Source organism: Camelus bactrianus, chromosome 6 (assembly GCF_048773025.1).
Source record: "Camelus bactrianus isolate YW-2024 breed Bactrian camel chromosome 6, ASM4877302v1, whole genome shotgun sequence".
Classification (NCBI taxonomy): Eukaryota; Metazoa; Chordata; class Mammalia; order Artiodactyla; family Camelidae; genus Camelus; species Camelus bactrianus.
Window position 1 is genome coordinate 72,892,761 of NC_133544.1, and position 23,754 is coordinate 72,916,514.

The following is a 23,754-nucleotide window of genomic DNA, read 5'->3' on the forward strand; positions in this document are numbered from 1 at the left end:
TCAGGCCGCCCCAGTTGCTTCTATTCTTAGAACCCCAGTGGGGTCCACCACTGCTCTGCTGGGAGAAGGGGTCTTTAATTCAGCCATGTCTGCCTCTAGGACCCCACAGAAGCCCATCAGCTCATTGGAGAAGTGAGCCATGCTAGCTGGATATTTTATACCCCAAATCAGGACCCCACACACCATAAAGAGGCTCAGTGTCAAGATCACCACCACAGCCACCATCAGAATCAGAGGACCTGGGCGGATGGGGTGGGCAGGTCTAGGGAGAGAGACCCCTCCAGTAGGAAATTCCTCTACCCAAGTTTTACCCATGCCTCAAGACTCAGGTCAAGTGTTAACTTTTCCATGATGCTTTCCTCACTTATCCTAAACACATGCAATCTCTCCATCCTGAGAACCCCTAAAACACTTTACACCTCCCATGGCAGTTGTCACAGTGAGATATATCTATATTTATATCTAGATATAAATGTAGATGTAGATAGAGATAGCGATAGCGACACATACCTCCCCTCCCACACTGGACCGCTAGACTACATGCTCCATGAAGGCAGAGATTGCACTGATGCAATCTCCAGTCCCCTGCCCAACACCCAACGCGGTGCCTGGCACACAGCAGACATCCTCCACAGTGCCCTACTCTTCCTCCCAGCCCCTGACCTCAGGAGTTCAGGCCTCAGACAAAGGCAGGACACACCCATGCATGTGATGTTATCCGAAACTAGTTCCATGCCCTCTGGGCACATGCACTTGGCCACCTGGAGCTCTGCAGATTTTCAAAAGGCAATGACTGCCATTGAGGTATAGTTGAATTTCCTCCTCTCTGTGGCTCTCGATTGACTATGAGTAAAAGAACTGATATTGCGGGGTGCGGGTGGGGGACATACAGACCGTTTCCAGCCTCACAGTTAACTTTAGCCCTGGACTTTGGAACAAGGAGCAGCGCCAGGCATTTAGGGTGGGTGGGAGACCTTGAGGGAGTTCTATCAAGCCTGCCTGCTTCCTCTTCTGGGATCCTTGAGCTCACAGGTATTTGAGGAGAATTCAAAGCAAGGAGATATTTGACAAGCAGACCAGCTGACAGCTGACAGTCCAGTTCCCAAGTATTCCTGTGCTGTGCAAGACCAGGAAGTTCAAAACTAGTGGTGGCAAGAGGGAAAGGGGCGCAACATAGGGGTATGGCATTGAGAGGTACAAACTATTATGTATAAAATAAGGATATATTGTACAACATGGGGAATGTAGCCAATATTTTACAATAACTACAAACTGAATATAACTTTTTTCTTTTTTTTTAAAAATTAATCTTTTTGGGGGGAGGTAATTAAGTTTATTCGTCTACTTATTTTATGAAGGTACTGGGGATTGAACCCAGGGCCTCGTGCATGCTATACCTTCCTCCCTGATCTGCTTTTCTAACAGCTATTACTCTGCCTGCTCTGGCCTGGAGCAGGGCTGAACGCCTTTCCGACCTATCCTTCCGAGGAACTCGCTCTGTTCTAAGGTTCTAACCTCACTTCACTGTCGGGGCTGCCCAGCTGCCCTATCAAGGGTTCACCTACCCTGGTAGCGGCCGCCGCCGCCCCCGAAGCCTCCGGCTGCGGCCAGTCAAGCGTAGCCCGAGCCTCCAGTAGTGAGCGGCCCGCCTGCGGAGATGCGGCCCCGCGACGTCCAGCTCCCCCCTCCACCTGCAGAGAGACAGCAGGATGGCTGGCAGCGGGGATGGGGAGGATGCCCGTCTCTCCTTGCAGCCCGCGCCCTCACCTGCCGCCCCGCCTCTCCCGCTGCTCCCGGGCGCCACCGGGCGGTTTTCCAGTTTCTCGGGGGCGGCCTGAGTCCGGCCTCCGTCCTGCCGCCTGACGTAGGCGGGACCGCCTCCTCTGGCCTCCGCCCCCAGCGGCTCCAGCTCGCCGGCCCACAGCTACCCGGCCGGCGGCGCGTTCAGGGGCGCGCCCTCCAGCCGTCGAGTGAGGACCCGGCTCTGGGCGAGGGCTCCCGCCCAGGGGGCTGGAGTAAGGGAAGGAGCTCCCAGCCAGGCCCAGAGCTTTGGGGATGCCAAGGCCCTACGTGGAGGTCGTGTGCGTGCGCGCCCGCCGGAACGTTTGGGACCGCACTGCAGGCGGGAGCGGCCCGCGCTGAGGCAGGTAAGTACCCGAAAGACGTAGGTGGCGCCCCCGCCACCAGCGGCGTGACCCTGGACTCCTTCGGTCCCATGCGTCGCCGCGTGCGCCTCCGAGGAGTCCCTCAGAGGCGGAATCAGTGAGGCGCGGGACCCTCCCCTTGCAGTGCTGAGGCCTGAACCGCGAGGAGCGCCTTCTCTCCACCCAGCCCTCGCCCTGGGGCGCTTGAGTTGTCCTCTTCCCACTGGCTCCGCGTACTTCGGGCAGGCTCCTCTCTCTGCTGCCCCACGAAGATGTACAGCGGCTCCCAGCGACCAAGGGGGAGGACGGCAGAGACGAAAACTCCATGCGCCCGCGACAGGTGGTTCTTGGCACCTTTGCCTCCCGCGGCTCCATAGGCTGAGACCCTGCAGAAAGCAGGCGCTGAGTTCCCCGCCCCTGAACTTTGGTCCTGGGGCCGCCTGCTTAGGGCAGAGGTTGATGACAGAGGCAGCTGCAGAAGTTCGTAACTGAGGGATTTAGAGGACGTAGTCGATTTTGAAGGAATGGGGAGACTAGGTATGCATACCATAAAATTAGAGCTTACATTTATTTTAGAAGGGTTAATGGATTTGGGGGAGGCTCAACCCACCTCTTGCAGCTGCTGCTGGTTAAGGACACAGCTTGGCAGGAACAGGCTCCTGGGTATGGCTAATTTGGTAGAGACTATTGCTACCGTTCCCCAGGTTCTGCTGGAAGAAGGGATAGTCAAAGCCACTAGAGCTATCCATCGCTGTAGAATACCCAAAGACACAATACGGTGTGTACGTGGCCTTCGTTCCGCTGACCGCAGAGCCTCACAGTCGCAGGTCACCACTCACCTCTATTCTTGTTCCACACTTATGAATACTGGCGGGGCCAGCACCGGCTGCAACTGCAGGCCCTTCAGAAGCCCTGAAGCCCTCACTGACCCCACTGTCCCCACCAAGCTACTGCAGGGTAGTCCCGGTGACACTGTGTTTGTGTGGACCTGCTCTGGCTGCTGGCCCTGAAGTTAGATTACAGCCAATGTTCCTCTGTGCCTGGGAGTAGGGAGGAAGGAAAGGGTCATGGGCACCTGCCCCAGCCTAAGGGTCTGCCATGGTGACAGGAGGAAGTGGGAGGAAGGAACGCCGAGTTCACCTGGGGGAATGAGAGAGGCTGGCTCAAAGCCACTAGGTGGAGTGGTGATGTTTGGGTCCCAGCAGCTTGGAGCTAGCAGCGGCAAGGGCGAGGAAGGCAGAAAAGGTGCCTGGGACCCCAAGCTGGAGCAGAGAATGGTGCTTGAAAGGTGACAGGGTGACAGTAGGGTTGGTAGGGGGCTCAGGTGTTAATAGGGGATGGCGAAGAGAGGACCTCTGGACAGCCTGCCCTAGCCTCTAGCAGCCATGTCCCTGCCCCCACCCCGCCAGGGTACATCAGCACCTGGCAGGTGGCCCCAAGCCCACTCTGGTTGCCAAAGCCCCTTGGAGTGCCTGCTTATGTCTCTACAGGTTTCTCCCCTGGAGAGCCCTTCCCAGTGAATGATTTGGGGGCAGCACTGAGCTAGGTCCTGGAGATCTCCCATCTTTTTCTTGACTTAGCTTAGTGGTCCTGCTTCCAGGCAGTGTTGAGACCCCAGGGCCCGTCCCTCCTTCCCCAGCTGCATGCTTCAGATCCTCGGATTCAGGCACCCACCACCCTTCTCTGCCTGCACTCCCCATGCGCTGACCAGGGGCTTTGGCTGCAATGGTTTGAGTCCTCTACAGGAGACAGTTGGGACCCTGTCTCTCATGACTGCCTTCCCCAAGCCTAGAAAGATACCTCTAACATAAGGGTCCCCTGACTGCCAGAAGACACTTACCGGAGTTCCGAGTCACAGCAGCAGTGGGCGGGAGCAGTGGGAGCAGGCCCGTTTGGCCTGCTTGCAGCCAGAGTTGCAGACTCAGACCTTGCTACATAGACCTTTCGGTTCTTAACTGTTGCTTATAGGAGTCCAGCTGCTGACTAGAGACTGTGGAGCCACTCCTACCTCAGATTCTGAAATGTTCAGGATCTTTCTGGATTCACCTCATATAATCCTGCTGCCTGCATCAACTCTGTGCACAACTTCTTAGTGTGATTTGGTGAAAGCCTAGACGTGATGTCAGAAGACCTAAGTGCCAGTACTAGCATCCCTAATCAATTGGTTTTGGTGAACAGATCACAATTGCTCTACCTGCAAAACCACAGGAAGGGAAAATGCTCTGTAAACCACAAGGCGCCTTACAACTGAGAGGGTGGTTTTGTGTCTTCCTCGTTTTTTTGCTCAAAATATCAGTTTTAAAGGCTGAGGCCTGTTTAATATAAAACACTTGAAAAAAGAAGTTATAGTAGCTATTTGGTAAAGTCTCTGAGTGTACAGTGCTGCGTGTACACACCACAGTGATTTTACAGAAACTGCGGTCCCATGCCCTATTTTTTATTTTTATTGAAGTATAGTTGATTTGCAATGTTGTGTTAGTTTCAGGTGTATAGCAAAGTTATTCGGTTATACATATACATATATATTCTTTTTCATTATAGGTTATTATAAGATATTGAATATAATTCCCTATGCTATAAGTTCTTATTGTTTATCTATTGTGTGTGTGTGTGTGTGTGTATATATATATATATATATATATATATATATATATATATATATATGTATATATAAAAGTGTGTATATATTAATCCCAAACTCCTAATTTATCCCTCCCCCAACCCCTTTCCCCTCTGATAGCCATAGTTCTATGTCTGTGAGTCTGTTTCTGGTTTGTGAATAAGTTCATTTGTATCTTTTTTTTTTTAGATATAAATGATATCTTATGATATTTGTCTTTCTCTGTCTGACTTCACTTAATATGATGACCTCTAGGTCTATCCATGTTGCTGTAATTGGCATTATTTCATTCTTTTTTGTGGCTGAGTAGTATTCCATTGTATATATACACCACATCTTCTTTATCCAGTCATCTGTCAGTGGACATTTAGGTTGCTTCCGTGTCTTATCTAGTGTATATAGTGCTTCCGTGAACACTTGAGTGCTTGTATCTTTTTGAGTTAGAGTTTTCTCCAGATATACCCAGGATTGGATTGCTGGAACATATAATAACTCTATTTTTAGTTTTTTAAGGAACCTCCATACTGTTCTTCATAGTGACTGCACCAGTTTGCACACCAACAGTGTACAATGGTTCCACTTTTCTTCACACCCTCTCCAGCATGTATTATTTGTAGACTTTTTAATGATAAGGCCATTCTGACTGGTGTAAAATGATACCTCATTGTAGCTTTGATTTGCATTTCTCTGATTAGCTATATTGAGCATCTATTTATATGCTTGTTGGCCAGCTGTATGTCTTCTTTGGGGAAATGTCTACTTAGGTCTTCCACCCATTTTTTGATTGGGTTGTTTTTTTATATATTAAGCTGTATGAGCCGTTTGTATATTTTGGAAATTAATCCCTTGTTGGTCTCATTGTTTGCAAATATTTTCTCCCATTCTGTAGATTGTCTTTCCATTTTGTTTAGGATTTCCTTAGCTATTTAGAAGCTTGTAAGTTTAATTAGGTTCCATTTACTTATTTTTGCTTCTGTTTCCATTACTCTAGGAGATGGATTGAAAAAAAAATGTTGCTGTGATTTATGTCAAAGAGTGTTTTGCCTATTTTCCTCTAGGAATTTTAGAGTATCCAGTCTAACATTTAGGTCTTTAATCCATTTTGAGTCTAGTTTTATATATGGTGTTAGAGAATGTGCTAATTTCATTCTTTTACATGTAGCTGTCTGGTTTTCCCAGCATCACTTATTGAGGAGACTGTCTTTTCTCCATTGAATAATCTTATCTCTTTTGTCATAGATTAATTGACAATAAGTGCATGGGTTAATTTCTGGGCTTTTTGTCCTGTTCCATTGATCTATGTGTCTGTTTTTGTGCCATTGCCATACTGTTTTGATTACTGTAGTTTTGTAGTATAGCCTGAAGTGAGAGAGCGTGATTCTTCCAGTTCTATTCTTCTTTCTCAAGATTGTTTTGGTTATTTGGAGTCTTTTGAATTCCCATACAAATTAAAAAAATTTTTTGTTCCAGTTCTGTGAAAAATGCCACTGATAATATGATAGGGATTGCACTGAGTCTGTAACCATGCCCTATTTAACTCTCACTGAGTTTACAGGATTTACTTTGCAAGGTCCCTGTAACTCAGTGGTTCTTAAAGTGTGGTTGGTTCTGGACAGCTGCTGCCCCTGGGAACTTGTTAGAAATGCACATTATTGAATTTCATCCTAAACTTACTGAATCAGAATCACTGGTGGCAGGGCCCAATGATCTGTTTTAACACACTCTCCAGGTGAAAACTTTTTTTCACATAAGTTTGAGAACTATTGCTGTTTGCAGATAAGGTAGTTGCTTAGTAAAACCTATTGTACAATTCTGTGTTCAGCTGCTCTGTTTTGGGAGAGTAAGTTCTCTACCTACTGACAGGGCACACTGCACTCACACTTACCTGTGAACACAATGATGATAAGTAATTCCACACAGCAAATGACACTGTAGGAAAGCTTAGTGTTGGAATTCAGACAAAAGAACAACCTAGAACTACCAAGAGATAAACCGATGAACCAGTTTATGCTTTGATCCACTCCTCCCCAGCCTTTGCCTACCACCAGTAAAGTCCACAGTGGAAGGGGTGTTGCAGGACAGCACTAGACAATGTTGAATTGCCAAATTTTTTATGTTGAAACTGAATCCCCAAATTGAGGGTATTTGGAGGTGGAGACTCCAGGAAGTGATTAGGTCATGAGGGTTCTACCTTCATGGGTGGAATGGGATTAGGGTCCTTATAAAGAGACCCCAGAGAGCTCCCTTGTCCCTTCTGCCATGCAAGAGCTGTCTGTGAACCAAGAAGCAGGTCTTCACCAGACATCAAATCTGCTAGCACCTTGATCTTGGACTTCCGGTTTCCAGACTGTGAGAAAGAAATGTCTGTTGTTTAAAGCCACCAGCCTGTAGTATTCTATTACAGCAGCCCAAACAGATTTAAGACAGACAGCTACCATACCAGTCTGGTTTTTTGGCTTCTTCATGTCTCAAGATGGCAGTTGATGGAAATAGGGGACCATAAGGAGACAAGATGTTGACCTCATTAAGGACACCTATACTCCAAGTGGACTGCTGAGAGAGTCCTTCTAGGAGTGCCCCCATTCCCAAGAGTGTTGCCCCACCCACACTTTTCTTGTCCCAGATGTGAACTCAGTTCTCACCTCTCACTCATGGTTTTTCCCCATCTCTTTCATAGCAGTCCTGCTGCCCCCTAGGATAACCCATCCCCCAATACCAGTCCTGAAAGAATACATCTGGAATCAGTCCAAATCAGATTCCAAGATTAAAACAATTTCTTTATTTCAATACATAGATCCAATATTCACATATCCTGGCCTAGGGCAGGGAGAGGAAGAAAAGTGTACTTAGTTTGTCTTGTCCCCAAGAAAGGGTATATAGCTAAGTCACCCTTCACTGCCAGCACAGACCCTCAGAAGCCCTAGATTCTGAGCTCCAGATATCAAGATCAAGGGAGGCTCACCCTGCTTCAAAAGAGCTCAAAGAGCCTGCTCCCAAGAAGGCAAGCCTTCTGCTCTTTTCTCCTCCATCCTTAGGACACAAAGTCCTTCTCTCTGGCCAGGCATTTGTTGGTGAACTCAAGGAGATTGTATCCAACTCTTTATCTGCAGCAGCTATACTACGTCTCTGATACTCCATTTTGGAGCACCCCAGAGATCAGTTTCTGGACATACTGCTGACGCAGAGGGGGCAACTGGGGATACTGCTCAAAACCCTCTGGAAGGGTGGCATCAGGAAGCTTATAGTGGAGAAGGTGCTGCCGAAGACCCTGCGAAAAGGGAAGAAACTTTATGAAGTGGGTGGTGAGATCCTGTTGAGATTTCTGTTCCCCAAGACCCTCTATTCTCCCATCCTCCAGGATATGCCCCGCCCTACCTCATCTGGCAGCAGCCAAGTTTTCTGCAGCATGCTCTTGCGGGCAGCCTTTACCTCATCCTAGAGGCAGAACAGGGAGAGGTGGCACCAGGTCAAGAGTGGGTACCCATCACTGCCTTGCCTGGTCCTCACCTCCTCCCCAGCTGGCCTGGAAGCAGTTCAATTGCAAGCTCTCTTCCTCCCTCTGGAGATGGGGATGTAACTTACTGAGCTCTTTGGGTCCTGGGAGAAGATGAAGCTGTTGACATGAGCCACAGCCACAGCATAGAGCACGGGGCACCAGCGTGGACGGAGCGCACCAGTAACCAGAGCCCGGAAGTAGAGCTGAAGGAGGGCCAGGTTGTCTTCAGGAGGCCCCGTGTAGCAATCCAGGGACACAGGCAACTGTCACAGGGGAAATGAGACATGCTGAGGGTGAAGGTGAGAATGTGTATCACTAGACAACAGGGTGGATGGTTGATGGCCACATGAAGCAAATCATGAGGGCAGAGATTAGGTTCTGGACAGACATCCATCCCTCCATCACAAGGATCTAGGGTAAATTCTAAAGAGCTGGAAAGCAAGGGAAACTGGGAAACCGAAAAGCAGTTGTGAGTTTCTACTGCCACCGCTACTTGTTTAATTTACTTAATTAAAACTTTCAAAATGTCATGTTCAGCTGCTCAGTTACATAACCAAACCTTTCAAAAGTTCATGTTCTTTGGGCTAGTAATTCTTTTTCTAAAAAATTATTTTTAATTTCATGCAGAAGTGATTATGAGTTTATGTCCAATGGTGTTTATCACAATGTTATTTAAAATAGCAAAAAATCAGAAACAACTTTCATGCCCAATAAGGGGTTCTGACAAACTGGGGTGCACCTATACCATAGATTATTACATAATAATAAAAAATGTTGATTTTTTAGAATATTTAATGATGTGAGAAATGCTTATTAAATAATGGTAAGTGAAGAAAACATTATGCAGTGATCTCAGTTTTATAAAAATATATATGTACATTAAAAAAGACTAGAAAAATAGATAAATCAAAATAGTTACCACCTGGCAGTGGGATTGATAATGGGTAACTGTTAATATTCTTTTTAATTCTTAAAAGATTCTATATTTTCTTTTTAGGTTTTTATATAAAATATACATTTATATTTTACATACATATATTTAAATGTTTATATTTCAAGTTTACCAGAATAAGTTACACTGAAGATAAAAAACCAAATCTTAAGTAAAAAGTAACTTTTTACAGCTTATGAGTTTAACTCCTTAGCCTGATATTTGAGCCCTTTACGACTTTCTTAGCCTTGTTTCCAACAAGTTCCCAAACTGAAATCTATTCTAGACTCCTTTCTCCTCCCACCCTGTCGTCTTATTCCCTCCTGCCTCTGAGCCTCACTTATGCTCTACCACTAGGTGCATTCTGTCCTTCCTTCGTAACAATCCAAATTCTACCCAACATTCAGTGCCCAGGTCAATCCCCATTTCCTCCACAAAGTCTTCTCCTTCGGGGAAGCCCACTTTGATCTCTCCTTTCTCTTAATCCTGACTTGACACCTAGAATGTGAGTAACTGAGAACTACGTTGGCTTTAGTACATCTCTTATCTGGACTGTAGCACCTCAAGAGCAAGGAGCTGTGCCTTGTTATAATAACGAACACCCAGTGTATGCCAGATACCATGGTAAACCCTTTTCGTGGATTCTCTTAATCTCCTTAAAGCCCCCAAGGGGCAAGATTAGGAACCTGAAGCCCACCAAAGCTCCCCACTGCTCAGGACTGCATCTCCAAGGCCCAGTACAGGATGCCCATGGTGGGTGGGCTCCGCTGGGCTGAGAAAAGTACCTGAGTCAGAGGCAGGGCCAGAGCTCGCAAGGCTCCCACATGCTCCCCAAACAGGGCAAGGCGCAAGGTGACGCTGAACCGACGCTGCAGGGGAAGGAGGACCAGAGCCCCAAAGAGGTGGTCACCAAAAGAGACAGCCTCAAAATGCTCCAGGAAGTTGGCATAGAGGTCCGGGAAAGACGTCAGGCCTGGAAGTGGGCAATCCAGTTTGAGGTTTGGTAGGACTTCAGGCTGGCACAGCCGGGCCAAGAGGGCCGCCACCAGACGTTGTATTGGGGTCTCCCGGAACAATTCACTGTCCACCAGGAACACACACATGAGCCGTGCCAGGCGGGCAGCAGGAGGCACAGTCCAGAGGGCCTGCGGGCGCCAGCTCTCCAGGACTAGCACCCACTGCAGGGCTCGCATGGCTGTGCCCACGGTATCAGCAGGAGAGAGCCCCGATGGAGTATCTGAGGCCCGATGGTAGAGGTGAATCAATGGCAGGAAAGGCCAGTCAGTGGGCAGCAGCGGCTCCTTAGGCACAGGGAGCAGCAGGGCTGGGACTCGCCGTAGCTCCCCTCGGTGCAAGGCTTGAGAGGCCAGCAGGCTGGCTTGGGCCAGTGAGCAGTGGGTCAGGTAGCAGCTGCGGATACTGGGAAGGTCCTGGCAGGCTTGAGCTAGCAGAGCCCCTCGCCCACACCCCAAGTCCTTGCCACTCCCCAAGGAGAGCCGGTCAGAGAAATCAGCTGCCTCGAGGCCCCCTGATGCTCTTTCCCTGTAACAGAACCCAAAAGCCAAAAATGAGGGCTGGAACCCTGGCATAGCCCTGAAGTCCATGCCAGCTCTCCAGGGCTTCCCAGAGGCTCCTAGGTCCAAACCTGCTCCACTCTGTTCCCCTAATAACCTTCCATGTAGTGTGTGTAGCTGTTAAGAGAAGGAACACTAGAGCCAGATGTCTAGGTGCAAGTTTACAGAACTTCTCTGGCTTCAGCTTCCTCATAGTAAAATGGGGATAATAATAATATCCATCTCATGGTACAGGTAAGATAATTAAAATAGAGTAGCACACAAAGAGTAAGTACTGAGTAACTGTTACCTATTACAAGCATATAGCTAATTTATATATTATTTTTTTGCCACACAGTCACAGAAGTCTCATAGTAATTCTCTAGTGTGCTATCCTCATCCTCACTTTACTAATGAGGAAATGGAAGCTCAGACAGGTTAAATGTTAGTCCTTGGAAGAAAGAGAATTAAATTCAGGTCTCTTAGCCCCAAATTCAGGGCTGCTCTGTCAACAACCACAGCAGCCTCTCAAAGGGCCGTGTTGATACCACCAGCCCTAGACTTACGGGAGGAACTCCAGCCGGAATACACAGCTCAGCAGTAGCTCATGGGCAAGGTGCTCGCTTCCAGGCAGCAGCCGGCTCAGCAGGGCCAGGGCCATGCTGTGATGGAGGGCAGCATCGGTGGCTGACACTGGCTGGAGTGTTGCCTGTGGACAGAAAAGCAGGGGTGGGTGTAGGGGGTAGGCAGAGGGGGTGAGACAGGACAAAGCAAAGACAAGTGAGCAAGAGAATATATGCTGATGGGTATAGATCCTGGACATGTCTGCAGGGAAGTAGGAACTGCATGGCCTGCCAGAAGCAACACAAGTTCCAGAGAAGCAGGATGGAGTTAACGGAAGTGGGGGACAGAGGTACAGGGGGTTGGGGCACCCACCGCTTTCTGGGCCAGAGAGAGTGCCAGGTACTGCAGGTGGCACTCGTGGCGCAAGGCCCATGCAGAGAAGGGTGTGAGGTGTGGCGCGGCCACGGGAGCCACGCATTGGAGGAAGTAGCTCCGGAGTCCTGGGGCAGCCAGTATGGCAGCCAGCTGAGGAAAAGCAAGCTTGTTCAGACTTAGGTGACTTTGATCCCTTCTGGGCTCCCCAGCTGCCCCCTCCCCAGCCAAACTCAGAGAAATGGGTGCTGGCAGAAGAAGCCTCCCCTCCCCAGGGTCACCCCCACTGCCCCATTCTGACTCCTGCCATCTCAGCCCCCTGCCTGGCCCCTAACCAGGTGCCCAGTGCTCACCTGGCCACATAGCCCCTTGTGGAACCGGGACATGGTGTTGAAAAGAGAGAGGAGGGCCGTGAGGAACGGGAAGGGCGAGGCTGAGCCGGCCAGACTGAGAGGGGGGCGGCCCCCTGTGCAGCCCAGTGATACCAAGCTGGGGAGAGCTTCAGGGGCCGGAGCAGAGGATTGCGGGTTGCAGAGAGGGGAGCAGCCCCTAGAGGCAGAATGGAGAAGCTGAGGGGGGCTCTGGCCTGATGTGTGCCAGGCTGGAAAGAGCTGCTTGGTCTGCGACCAAGGCCAGCAGGAACTTGGCCATGTAGACCAGTGCCCACTTCCTGGGAGCCCCCAACTGTTGTCTGCCAGGGATGCAGGTTTCCCTCAGGCTGAGGGGTTTCACCTGGGGATGGACCAGGGAGCTAGACCCAGGAACCCTGCAAGGAGAGAAACAGCCCCTTCCCACCCCACAACCACACACAGTACATACCCCAGGGAATCCCACAGGCTGCCCAGAGCGGGCTGGCTCAGCGAGGACAGCAGGGGCAGCAGCAGCTCCTCTGACAGGCGCTCCATGTCTTGAAGCCAATCTCCTGGGCACAAGCCTGGCTGGAAGACCAAGAAACTCACTGAGCTGATGGCCCAGGACCCCCATTCTCCTAGACCCTGTGCACCCAGGCCAAGCCCACGATTCCCAGAGCCCAAGACGGTCAGTGTTTGGAGGCTTCTGACTTCTGATCCTTCTGGAGAGAGAGAAGACCCTGAGGTTGCTCTGGCACCCATTGTCCAGAAAGCATAAAGGCTGCAGGGAGGCTGGGCTGCTGTGTGGGGGTTCTCTGGTCCCCACCAGAGAACATGGCTTCTTGGAAGCTCCACTGGGTGTAGAGGTGGAAAGAGGGAGACAGGTAGGAAGGAAAAGGTGGAGGGCAGGAAAAGGTAGAAATTGGTGGGGTAGGAGTGGAGAGGTGGAGACAGGGAGAAAGAGGATGGAATGCTAAGATGCAGGCAGGGCACCGGGGCAGGGTGGAAGGCAGGCGGGCAACACTCACCTGTTGGCTCCAGGCCTGGTAGTAGGCATCCAAGAAGAGCAGGCAGGCAGTGGGCACTGGGCCCAGGGCACTCCACATCTCAGGTTTGGGCAGCAACTTCAAGGTCTGTCTTAGACATGGCTCCACGAGAGGCTGGAGCCCAGACACCTGTGTCCAAGTGATCAGGGAAGTGGTGGCCGACAGACTGGCCTCAGCAGAGTCACTACAGGAGTGCCAAAAGGGGCTACAGTAAGGATCTGCCAGCCCCGCCTCCCCTCCAAGCTCTGGCCACCCTCTCCCCATGAAGGAGCACTCCCACCTGTCCTGAGTACCTGAAAGGACTTCCCTGCCAGCAGCTCAGGGCTCTAACTTACCTGCTGGGTTCAAGGGCAGTGCTGCTGGCTGCCAGGGTCAGCTGGGTGAGGAGAGTGAGCAAAGACGCTATCCTCTGCAGGGCCAGGGGCTGAGGGGGGTGGGTGCTGAGCTCCTTGGGCACAGCCTGCAGGGCCTGCATCAGCACTGGGTATAGCTCCCTAGGGGAGAACAAGGACCTCCTTTCAGTGTGAGAAGGGAGATGGAGATACAAGAAACAAAGCACAGCCCTGCCCCAGGGATCTGATCTGCATCCGGCTGAGCAGGAGCAGGAAGGGGAGGCTGAGGGCTGAGTATTCTCAGAAGGCTTCAAGAGAGAAGGCTGGGGGCTAAAGGAAGGAAATAGCCCCTTAAGGCTTCCCTCCATAACAGGGAATTTCAGTCTGATTTCACCAAGATACCAATGCTGTTGTGCACAGAATGTGGTTAACCCAGTTCTGTTCCACTTTCCCTGGCTTGTCCTGACTCCCAAGCTGTCTTCACTCCTCCCAGAATCACCTCCTCAACATGCTCAGCCTCCTTCCGAGCTTGAACCTTGAGCAAGGCTGAATCATCAGGTGAGGCCAGAGTGCAGAGCCAGAGAGGTCTGTGAGGGAGCCTACCTTTGTCTCTCCTCACCTGTAAAGGTCACCGCCCTGGCCATAGGAGGCGGCCATGGCCCACAGACGGAAGGCCTCAGTGCTCAGCATCTCTGCTTCCTCTGGGGGCAAGGCCAGTTCCTGGGGAGCCTCAGCTATAAAGCGGCACAGGCGGCTCCGGAGATCAAAGCTGCTCAACTAGGGGTGGGCACAGAGTCTGGGGATCAGCATCAGCTGGGAGCCCCAGTTTCCAAGCCTCAGGTTCTCTTACTATAGAGATTGCCTCAACTCAGCCCCATTCCAGGCCCTGCTGGTGCCACAGGGTCATAGCCCCAGGCAAGGGTGAGACTACCTCATCCATCCCTCCCTTCTTCCCTCCTTTTATTCAGCAAGCACTTGTTGGGGACCTTTTCTAGGGCTACTTGGCTATGGGGGATGGGTGCCTATTTGTATGTGGCTCTTCGGGTCTGGGTCCAAGGTCCAGGGAGCCTTCCCTGCACAAAATGAGAGCAGAGCAAGCCTACAGGATACACTAGGCTCTAGGTGATGAGGTTCTTGTCTGAAGCATTCTGTTGCATTTCTAAGCAACTGGAATATATACGAAGAGTAAGATGATATAAGTGGGCCACCTGGAGTGCAGGGGCCATGCTTAGCCCCGAGCCCAGCCCTGTCTCAAACCTCCGTCCCTCGCCCTGGGTCCTGCTTACCAGCCGGGCAGCAATATTCCTACCAGCTGAGGCCAGGACACGAAGCAGTTTCATGGCAGGAGCACAGGGCACTTGGTGTAGACTGGGGGTAGGCCCCACCCCCAAGGGGGACCAGCTGGTGGGCAGGAACTCTCGAACCACAGTCTCTATCAGCCGAGGGCACTCTAGGACCTGTGCAGAATGGGAGGCTGAGGTCAAGCCCAGGCCAGCTAGGCTCTTTGCCCATTCCTTGTCTCCTCTTTCTCACCCTTGTGGCTGACTCCAGGGAATGCCGGGCCAGGCGGATGAGCACGGCCAGGATGTCAAGGACCACAGAAGGTCCTGGGCAGGTCACCTCCAGCACGTAGCGCAGCCGAGGAAGAAGGTTAGTGGCCAGAAGCCCCTGAGGATCCAAGAGACAAACCCACTGCCAAATTCAACAGGGTCCAGGCCTTGACGACTCCTCTTGCCCAACATGTGTTTGTCCCGGAGGTCACGGGACCGGTACAGCTCCCCCAGCACTTTTACCTTGATGACATCATGTCGGGCCAGGTCAGATGGAGGCCGGTTTCCTTCCTCAGGGCTCTTCCTTTTTGCCTTTTCTGCTGGGGGTTCCTCATCCTCAACTTCATCCTCCCTGTCCTCCTGGCTCGGCATCAGAGGGAACACCAAAGCTCCATGGTACCAAGAGAAGGTGCTGTCGAGGAGCTCCTGCCAGAGGAAAGAGAGTGAGGGTGGGAAGAGGAGGGGATCAGGCCAGGAAATGGGTCCAGGAGTGGAGAGCAAAAGCTAGCCACAAAAGACAGAGAGGCAAGGCTCCTGGGTTTTGGGGCCTTTAGAAGAAGAGGGTAATGGGGCCACCCCATTTTCTGCTCTGCCCGGCAAAGCCTCAGCAATGAAGGCAGGCCCAGCAGGAGGAGCAGGGACCCTGATGCCTTGAAGCCTCATTCCTATGCCTGTTATACCTCATCTCCAGGAGCCACGAGCAGAGCCCGAAGAGCCCGGATAGCAGCTGCGATGACCCCATCAACTCTGTCATCCAGGGAGAAGCGCAGCAGGAAGAGGAAACCAGCATCCAAAAGGAGGTGCAAGACACTGCCCACCAGCCGGTCCCCAAACTCACCAGCCTGGGCCTGGAGGGTAGGAGGATAAAACCTGGCTGAAAACACTGAAGTTATAGAGTCTCGTCCTAAATCCTTCACTTGCCCACCTAGGACCCTGGGTTTGTCCCATTCCCAGTGTGACCCACGGGCAGCTGGTGTATGGATGAGTGAGTCAGAGTGAAATGGGCAGGAAGTGGGAAGGTCAAAGGTCGGGGGGAGGAGTGGGGTGGGCAGGACCAGGCCAGCAGTCCACTCACCCTGCAGATGACCTGGGCCAACACATGCAGCGCTAGTGCTCTCTGCTGGGACACCTGGCTGCGTGTCAGGTGGAACAGCTCCTGAAGGGAGTACCCTGCTCTCTGGGGCAGGGACAAGAAGTCAGAGGGAGCCAAGACACAGGGCAGCACCCACCAACAAATGTGCAGCAACCCCCTATCTGATGCTGAGTTCAGTGTCAAGGCGAAGACAAAGAAAAGGAAATGATATCTCTTGTCTCTGCTCTCCATGGATCCTCAAACTGGTAAAGAAAATAAGAGGTGAACACAAGTCACCATGGCACAAGGCAGATTGGGAGGAATGCAGTAACTGGTGTTTAATTTGCAACCAGAGAACAGGAGAGAGAGAAAGAAGGAGGACCTGGAAAAGTGATCTGGTCTCAGTGGATGGATAGAGTTTTGATGGCCTGGCATGGAGCAGAGGGTAAAGGCATTCCTTGGAGCAAGCCTCAGGGACTGAGCCCTGGAGGTCCTCGAGCACCGGATGTAAGTGAGGAGAAGGCAGCAGGAAGTGCAGCAGGAGTGAGGGAGGCAGAGCTGCAGGGTCAGCAGGGACAGAAAGCAGAAGGGCTGTACTGACCTTATTCTGTGAGCAATCTGGGGACCGGGCAACTTTCTGAGGCAAGGCAGAGCCTGAGCTGGGCCCGAGGAAATCAGTATGGCAGTCCCGCGAGGGACAGTAGGGAATGATGGCAAGAGGAGAGGACATGGTGATTGAGCAGAAACGAGAAAGTGAGGCTCTTAACTAGGAAGCATCATGCAGAAATGACTAACAGAATTGACAAGTTCTGGCGACTGACTGGGATGTGAGGGAATGAGGAAAAAGATTTCAAGCCTAAGAACTGAAAGGTCAGCAAGGCCGTGAATTGGAACCAGGCACACAGGAGGGCCAAGGCAGCTGAGCAGCCGTTCTTCTCCACGTGGTTGTTAAAAGTACTTGCTGAGAGCTGCCCCGGACTCCCTGGACCCCATGCCTCACCTCAGCCTCCTCTCCATGGTGGTGCAGGCCCAGATGGGTGGGAAGATCCACATCGGGGGCCAGTAGCTCTCCCTGAAGACTGAATCTGGCCTGCATCCTCTAGTGGGTAGAGAAAGAGGACTGTGGGCTGGGAGCATCAGTAACTTCCCCACATCGATTCCTCACCTTCAATCCCTGGCCTCTCAGGACTTAGGTCCTGACTCTACCTCTGGCTAGAATGGGGGCCCCTCTGGCCTTGCAGGCCAGGCAGGAAGAGGAGGGTAAGCACAAAGGTGAGGTATTTCTCAAACTCAGGGGAAGAGAAGGGCCTAAATTCTAGATGCAAGAACAGTAGCCCCACTCCCACCCCATCCCACCCCTCATGAGCCAGCTGGCCCTCCTCACCTCCTGCGTCTGCTGCCGCCGGAGTGGAGGAAGGTCCTGGGTCCAGTGGAGCTTCTCCAGCTCAACAGTGTCCATGTGCAGCCATTCTTTGTGGGGAGTCACAGGCAGTGCCAGAGCTGGGGAGGTGGAAGCAGAGTAGTGTTCCCTAAGGGGCTCAGCTCACTCTGGAATCCTGGTCATCACCCAGCAGCCACGTCCACCTCTGCTGAAGGGTCTGGTAGCCTCTGCCCTCAGCTATGGCTAATGGAATGGCCTGGAGCTGGAATATTTCAGATATGGTAGAACACACCCAGTCCTGAGATCTAACCCCTTGCTGGATGACACCAAGGATTTGTTGGGAGGGGAAAGTGGAAGGGGAAGAAGAAGGAAGAGAAGAAGAGGGAGGAAGGGAGGACCACACACACTAGGGAAAACAGAGTTCACTCTCTAGTACCAACCTTCCAAAGGAGCACGGAAGTGGGGACAATGAGGAGGGGGCAGCTGCACTGCTTCAGCAGAGCCAGATGTAGAAACACACACCTACAACATCCTCCTCCTTCCTCACCACCCGCAACCCCAACCCAACCTGCTCAACCGGCCTGGAGCTCATCTAGCGGCAGGAGGTTCCGGGCTCTCAAAATTCAATTTCTTCTCTTGTTAATCACTAATAAAATAATCCAGTTCCTGGAAGACGAGTGCAACCTCTGGCCTCTCTGCTTCGGGTCTGGCATGTTCATAAGACCCACGTTAGACTCTTCTTCCTCTCCTATCACCCTGGCCCTGCCACCAACCCCCCAACACTGAGGGCAGAGGCAGAAAGAACTGTGGGATGGATGAAGCCAGAGCTGGGGCAGCTACTGCAAAGGCAGGGGGCAGATGGTCTGGCGGGGGAGGGGGGCCACTCAGCCATCACACCCTGCTGTCTCTTACCAGGGAAGGGGGAGAAGGAGCAGTACAGGACAAGAAAACAGGAAGCATGTGCAGGAAGAATATACGCATCAGCAAATGAAGACTGATTTCAAGCCAATAATGAGGATTAATGTTAGATGTTCAACGACAGAGAAGATTCTCTCTCTTCCCATCTGCCAGGCTGAGAAGGAATACTTTCTTCTACTTTCAATCCCCGAAAGTATCCCCCTTTCCAAACCTGGGGCTTCTGGCTCCAGCGCTTCCTCCTGCCTGGGCTCGCTGGCAGAAGGTGGCGTGATGGGCTCCTTCCCAGCGACCTCAGGGGGTCCTCCTGGCCTCTGCTCCTCTGTGGCCTTCTCTCCTGCTTGCTCCCGGGTGTGGTTGTGAGATCTCAAGAAAGCAACCAAGCTGGGATCTAGAAGAGTGTGGAGGGGAGAGTGGGTGGGAGCAGATCCTCCCCAGTCTCCTAAAGACCTGAAACCTGCTGAATACTGCCTTTCTATGGGTGCCAAAGCCAAGACAAGCCACCTCCCAGCCCTGGCCTGAGCCCACTGGGCTCTCTTGGGAGACTTGATGACCCATATCTGTCACTGGGACCTGCCTGTCCACCTAGCCCCCTACCTTCACAGACCCCTGTCCCAGGTCTCTCTGCCCATCCCTGTTGCTTGGCGCCAGGTCAGGGGCCCAAAGTAAGTGGCTGTGGAATCCATACTGACTAGTGCCAAAAAGAAGGCATTTAAGAGGAATAATTTTTCTTTCAGCTAATTTATATATGTACAAATATTCACTAAAAACCTAATATATGCTATGCTTTATATAAGTGCTAGTGCTAGATACAAAGTTTGGAACAAGATTGACTTGGCGCTCCTGTCCTGGTGAACAGAAACTAGGAGGGAGATGTAGTATATAGCACAGCATCATGTAAGAGTATACAGTAGCCACACCAGAGTACAGCTGTGATACGCTGTATGTTACATGAGGGTGGTATAATATACATAGCATCCTAATTAAGAGCACAGCCCATGAGACCAAGTAGAACTGGTTTACATCTCATCTGGGTTCCTTACCAGGATGTGGTACCAGGCTGTGTGACCTGGGGAAGGATTTCTTAAGGTTTTGGGTTTTTGTTTTTTGTTTTTTTCATAAATAAATGAGGTTAGTACCACCTACCTCACAAGAACAGTTTGAGGACAGAGTGAAATGTGCTAAACTCCTCTGCCTGGCACTCAGAGGAAGCCTTCCTCCGTAAGTGGCAGTCCCTTCCCAGCCTGGTGTTGGCAGAAAAGCCAGGTACCCATACCAAGCTGAGCCAGCAACCGCTGCTGTTCCTGCAGGATCTCCTTCGGAGCCATGGCTTGCAGTCTTGCTATGTTCTCTTCATGGATGGTCTGGGCTTCCTGCTCAGCTTCCTGGGTCCTGAGCCCCTTCCCTGTAACCAGATGGGGTCCCTGGAAGCTGGAGCTGCCCGGTGGAAGCTGGTTGCCCTGCTTCCTAGGTGTGATGGCCGCACAGGTCACAGCACCTGGAAGCAGTGTACAATCGGTTTTATTGCCTCGCCCGAACTGGGCCTTCTGGCCCTCTTCCCTAATCCCATTGGCTCTGAAGACAGTTGGAAGCCCCCAAGATTTTCCAGGCACAGAGTGGAGCCCCCCTGGGTCCAGCACAGGACTCCAGGCACCCTGGGGTTGGGTTGGGATGATGACCTCTCCACTCATTCCTTCCCTTGGACTTTTATGAAAAGGCTTCCCTCAGAAACATCTTACTTTCTGACTCTTCTCTTGGATGACTAGGCAGCCATCTGCCTCCATAGGCCCACCCCCAGCTCTTCTGCTAGTAATTTGCATCATTAAAGGAATCTTCGCCTACATCTTTATTTTACAGTCTCTACCAGACACTTCTATCCCCTTCCTTTCTCCTACAGTCAAGTAATGGCCTGTTTTCTCCCTGTACCTAAGACCCACATGTGAACCCAGGATGCCCATACTCAGTACTCTAAGTGGGGATATGGGACAGTTCCTCTTTAGATGGCTCATAGCACTTCATACATGAGGCAAGGAAAATGTAGTACATCCAAAGATGACTCTATGATTGTGTGTTACAAAAAGGCCTCTTCAACCCCAGCTCACCCTCTGGTGGGTCCAAGGTAGATGCAACTTCTCTAACTGGTGGGACCTTGGCTTCAGCCTCTCTCCTTGCTGCAATTTCCTGAGCAAAGATACTTCTCTTACCAGATATTGCTGGCTTCCCCTATAGAGTAAAAAGAAAACCCAGGTGACTGATGCTCATTACCCCACTCTCTTCTCAACCTCTTTATACCAAGGCCACTGGAACAAAGAGACACAAAGGACTTGCTTAATCTCCAAGGGTTACAACCCTAGTCCTCAAGAAACAGGGCCCTATAGGAGCACAGGTCTTGAAGTCTGACAGACTTGAGTTGAATTTCTGGCTCTTCTATCTATTAGATGTGTGGTGTTGAACAAGTTACCAGTTTCCTTATCTGAAAAATGGAAATAATGATACATGTAGTTGTTACGAGGATTAAATGAAGTAATGCACATAAAGTGCTTATTGTGGTGCTGTTTTAATGACAGAATTGCTTATCATTATTAAGATTATCTACCTGGGGAAGATGAACTGTGATGCTCACCTGACTGTCCCCTAAATACCATCTAAGGTTACCTCTGCCTACCTGTCTCCCCTGCGAGCAATGGAATACAGGAGGGAAAGCAACGCCACTGGGCACAGGCAGATTCACAGCCACTGAACTTGTATCTCGTTCCTGTCAGCAAAGCACAAAGCAGAAGATGCAGAGATTTCCATAGGCCGGATCCTATCCTACCAGCCCCAGTTCTGTATGACTAGAATTCACCTTGCTTCTGATGGCACAGAGATTCTAAACCAGCCCCCACCCTGACTGGAGGGAGATAAAGTCCTACCTTTCTGAGTCACCCTCTATTCATAAGGCTCACCCCCCCACCCAACACCCTTGCTGCCCTAGGTTGCCTCATCCCATTCAACCAGGGTGAGACGCACAATAATCTTAGTCAAGACAGCAGTGATGTGCTGATCGTGCCTGTTCAGCCTCTCTTCAGGGTCCTCATGTTCAGGCAGGAGATGGCCAGGGCTGGGCCTGGCTCTCTTTGGGGGAGCAGGAACCAAAGCTGGGGGCAAATCTGGGAGATCTGAGAAAGAAAAAAAACCCAGATGTGAGGTTACTCATACCATCCCAGGAAGAGACTGAGGGCTAGGGGAAAGCCAAAGAAAGAAAGGCAGCTGTTGTGGGGCCCTGGTTCAAGCTATGTCACTTTGGGCAAGGTATGTAACCCCTGAGCCTCAGTTTCTTCATATGAAAAATGGGGCTGCAGCAACAGAGGCTATGCCATTCTGAAATAATGATGGGGCAGAATCCAGTCACATCAGGAAGAGGGAGAAGACCCTGAGGCTGTATCTTTCTTCCTCTCAACCTCATACCCACAGCCACTCACTGTCCAGCATCACCACATCCCGATGCTTCTGTAGCAGAGGCTGGTCCAGGTTAGCATCGCCACCTCTTCTACTTCCTTTCTTCACCAACTGTACTGCTGGGGCTGCACCAGTAGCAAGAAACTGACTCTGGAAGCGCAGCAGGTCCACCTCAGACTCCCCTGGCTTTGGTCTTGACAGCATCTTGACACTGCAGTTGCCTCCTTAGTGCAACTCTTTTCAGCACTGCTTCAGTGTATGGAATTCACCCTCATTCACCCCTAAAAGCAATAAAAATGATGGGCCCTCTGTAACTAACCTTGATTCTCTTTATTGTGCATCAGAGAAGACTTTTTACCCCTGGGTTCATATCAACTCGTTCCACCTCATTCATACTTTATTGCCATTCCCTCCCTACTCAGCCCTCCCTGATGTCATCAGCCCCGCAGCAATATTCACTGCCAACTTAAGTTGTTTACAGTGTGGATGATAAAACTCTCAGGAACAACCATAAGTGACCTAAGGAAAATGCCACCAGGAACCAGGCAGATAAATGTGTCATACCAGGGAGTGGTGATTCGGTATCAAACTGGAGGGAACATGCCTGGCCTAAAGATGTTCAAATTATTAAAATCCCTGGATTGTGAAAGATCAATATATAAAAGTCATCTGTATTTCTATACACTAGCAAAGAATAATCAGAAAACGAAATTAAGAAAACAATTCTATTTACAATAACATCAAAATGAATAAAATACTTAGGAATAAACTTCACCAAATAAGTACAACACTTGTACTCAGCCGGGCCCCACAACTACCCCAGGAGCTCTACAGCCTCGGGCGCTGCTGGACCACCCGCCCCAGCACAGAGAAATCACCGAGTCTGAGTCTGTGCGGCCCGCGGATGGAGGGCCGTGCCCGGGATCTCCGCATCGAAGAGGCTGCGGCCGCTCCTGGGCAGAGCAGAGACACTCGGGCAGGCTCCGACAAAGGAAATAGATACCCTGCACCAGAGCCCTCCACCCGGGTTTCCTGAAGTCCGTCTCTCCAGCCCAGCCCAGCCACTTATTTGGTCTATAATCACCTGGGCGCCGCCATCTTGCGCCGCTGGGGCCGTGCTTCCGCCGCCACCGGTTTTGAGCTTCCGCCCCGAAGCCCAGCCCCGCCTCCTAGGGCCTGGCTCCGCCCACCCTCGGCGGGAAGTGGAAGTTGCTCTCTAGGTGTTCAGTACGCGGGAGTGCTAAGATATCCCAATTGCGGCGCTGTACTCCACCGCGTAAGTTCTAGGCAGGCATTCGTGACTCTCATCCTTCGGATGTACAGCCGGCACAGCCCCTTCTAACATACAATACTCGTCACGGAGGCGAAGTTTTCCTCAGACGCCCTTGTGCACTCTCCAGCCCGGATAACCACATCCCGCATCCCAGCACCCAAGCTCAGGGGCAGCACTTAGAAACCTGCGTACACACGAATGTGTGTGATTATGAGTGAGCAAGAGGGTAACTATGAAAAAGGAAAGGCAAGGTCCAAAGAGAGAAACGCTGCAGGAATGGTAATAGTGAGGAGAGGAGAGGAGAGGAGAGGGGAGGGGAGGGGAGGAGAAGAAACAACAAGCCTCATTGCCTGCAAGGTGATTCTCATCGTGAGCATCCTGTTTGTTCATGCCAGTGCCCATTCTTGAAAATCCTCCCTCTTTTTTCTTCCACCCCATCCCTAAAGTCTTTCTCTTCCTTTAAGGCCTAGCTGGATTCAACTGTAAACCTTTACCAACTGGGCCCAGTCACTGAACTGTCCTTGGAATCTTCCATCTTGGTGCCATATTGTGAACATACTGCAGACCATCACCTATCACTGGTTAGCTTTTCACAAGCATGTGCCCTGTTTCCTTGTATAGACTGAGTTCCTTGGGGACATCAGGCCTTCTTCTTCTTCTTTTTTTTTTTTTTTCTTTTCATCCGTACTGCTCAGCACCCAGCATATTGCCATGCAT

The 23,754-nt window shown here is 51.1% G+C and overlaps 2 protein-coding genes across 3 annotated transcripts; both read right to left on the minus strand.

Moving 5' to 3' along the window:
* On the minus strand, positions 1-7,417 carry LTK (leukocyte receptor tyrosine kinase). Its single transcript, XM_074366588.1, is given in 12 exon segments — positions 1-239; positions 701-771; positions 773-843; positions 1,566-1,664; positions 1,666-1,691; positions 1,768-1,924; positions 2,156-2,367; positions 2,370-2,744; positions 2,839-2,895; positions 3,003-3,132; positions 3,166-3,463; positions 7,407-7,417. Coding segments are annotated over 12 exon segments (1,746 nt in total).
* A 98-nt stretch (positions 7,418-7,515) lies between these two features.
* RPAP1 (RNA polymerase II associated protein 1) lies at positions 7,516-22,960 on the minus strand. 2 transcript variants are annotated; one of them, XM_074365921.1, is made up of 25 exons: positions 22,849-22,960; positions 21,788-22,045; positions 21,336-21,484; positions 20,992-21,081; positions 20,429-20,549; positions 19,603-19,824; positions 18,541-18,717; positions 17,415-17,530; positions 17,031-17,129; positions 16,034-16,135; positions 15,639-15,806; positions 15,202-15,384; positions 14,942-15,076; positions 14,695-14,865; positions 14,028-14,185; positions 13,412-13,570; positions 13,059-13,260; positions 12,500-12,618; positions 12,034-12,229; positions 11,681-11,833; positions 11,311-11,453; positions 9,977-10,733; positions 8,347-8,523; positions 8,140-8,199; positions 7,516-8,032 (listed from the first exon to the last, which is right to left on the minus strand). In XM_074365921.1, exons 2-25 carry the CDS (start codon positions 21,966-21,968, stop codon positions 7,883-7,885), a joined length of 4,188 nt encoding a protein of 1,395 aa, XP_074222022.1. In that variant the 5' UTR covers positions 21,969-22,045; positions 22,849-22,960; the 3' UTR covers positions 7,516-7,882. The 2 variants fall into 2 exon arrangements, with proteins under 2 accessions (XP_074222022.1, XP_074222023.1); XM_074365922.1 differs by lacking the exon at positions 22,849-22,960 and adding an exon at positions 22,643-22,824.
* Positions 22,961-23,754: the final 794 nt, after the last annotated feature.

What these genes read in the sequence shown, in the direction of transcription:
- RPAP1 (XM_074365921.1), bottom strand. Translation starts at nt 21,968, where the DNA reads ATGCTGTCAAGACCAAAGCCAGGGGAGTCTGAGGTGGACCTGCTGCGC. An exon ending in TGGCCCTGCCTCTGACTCAG is followed by an intron (nt 8,524 to 9,976) that starts GTACTTTTCTCA and finishes CCCCTGTGACAG; the next exon opens with TTGCCTGTGTCCCTGGATTG. An exon ending in CCCAGGACCCAAAGAGCTCA is followed by an intron (nt 8,200 to 8,346) that starts GTAAGTTACATC and finishes TTCTGCCTCTAG; the next exon opens with GATGAGGTAAAGGCTGCCCG.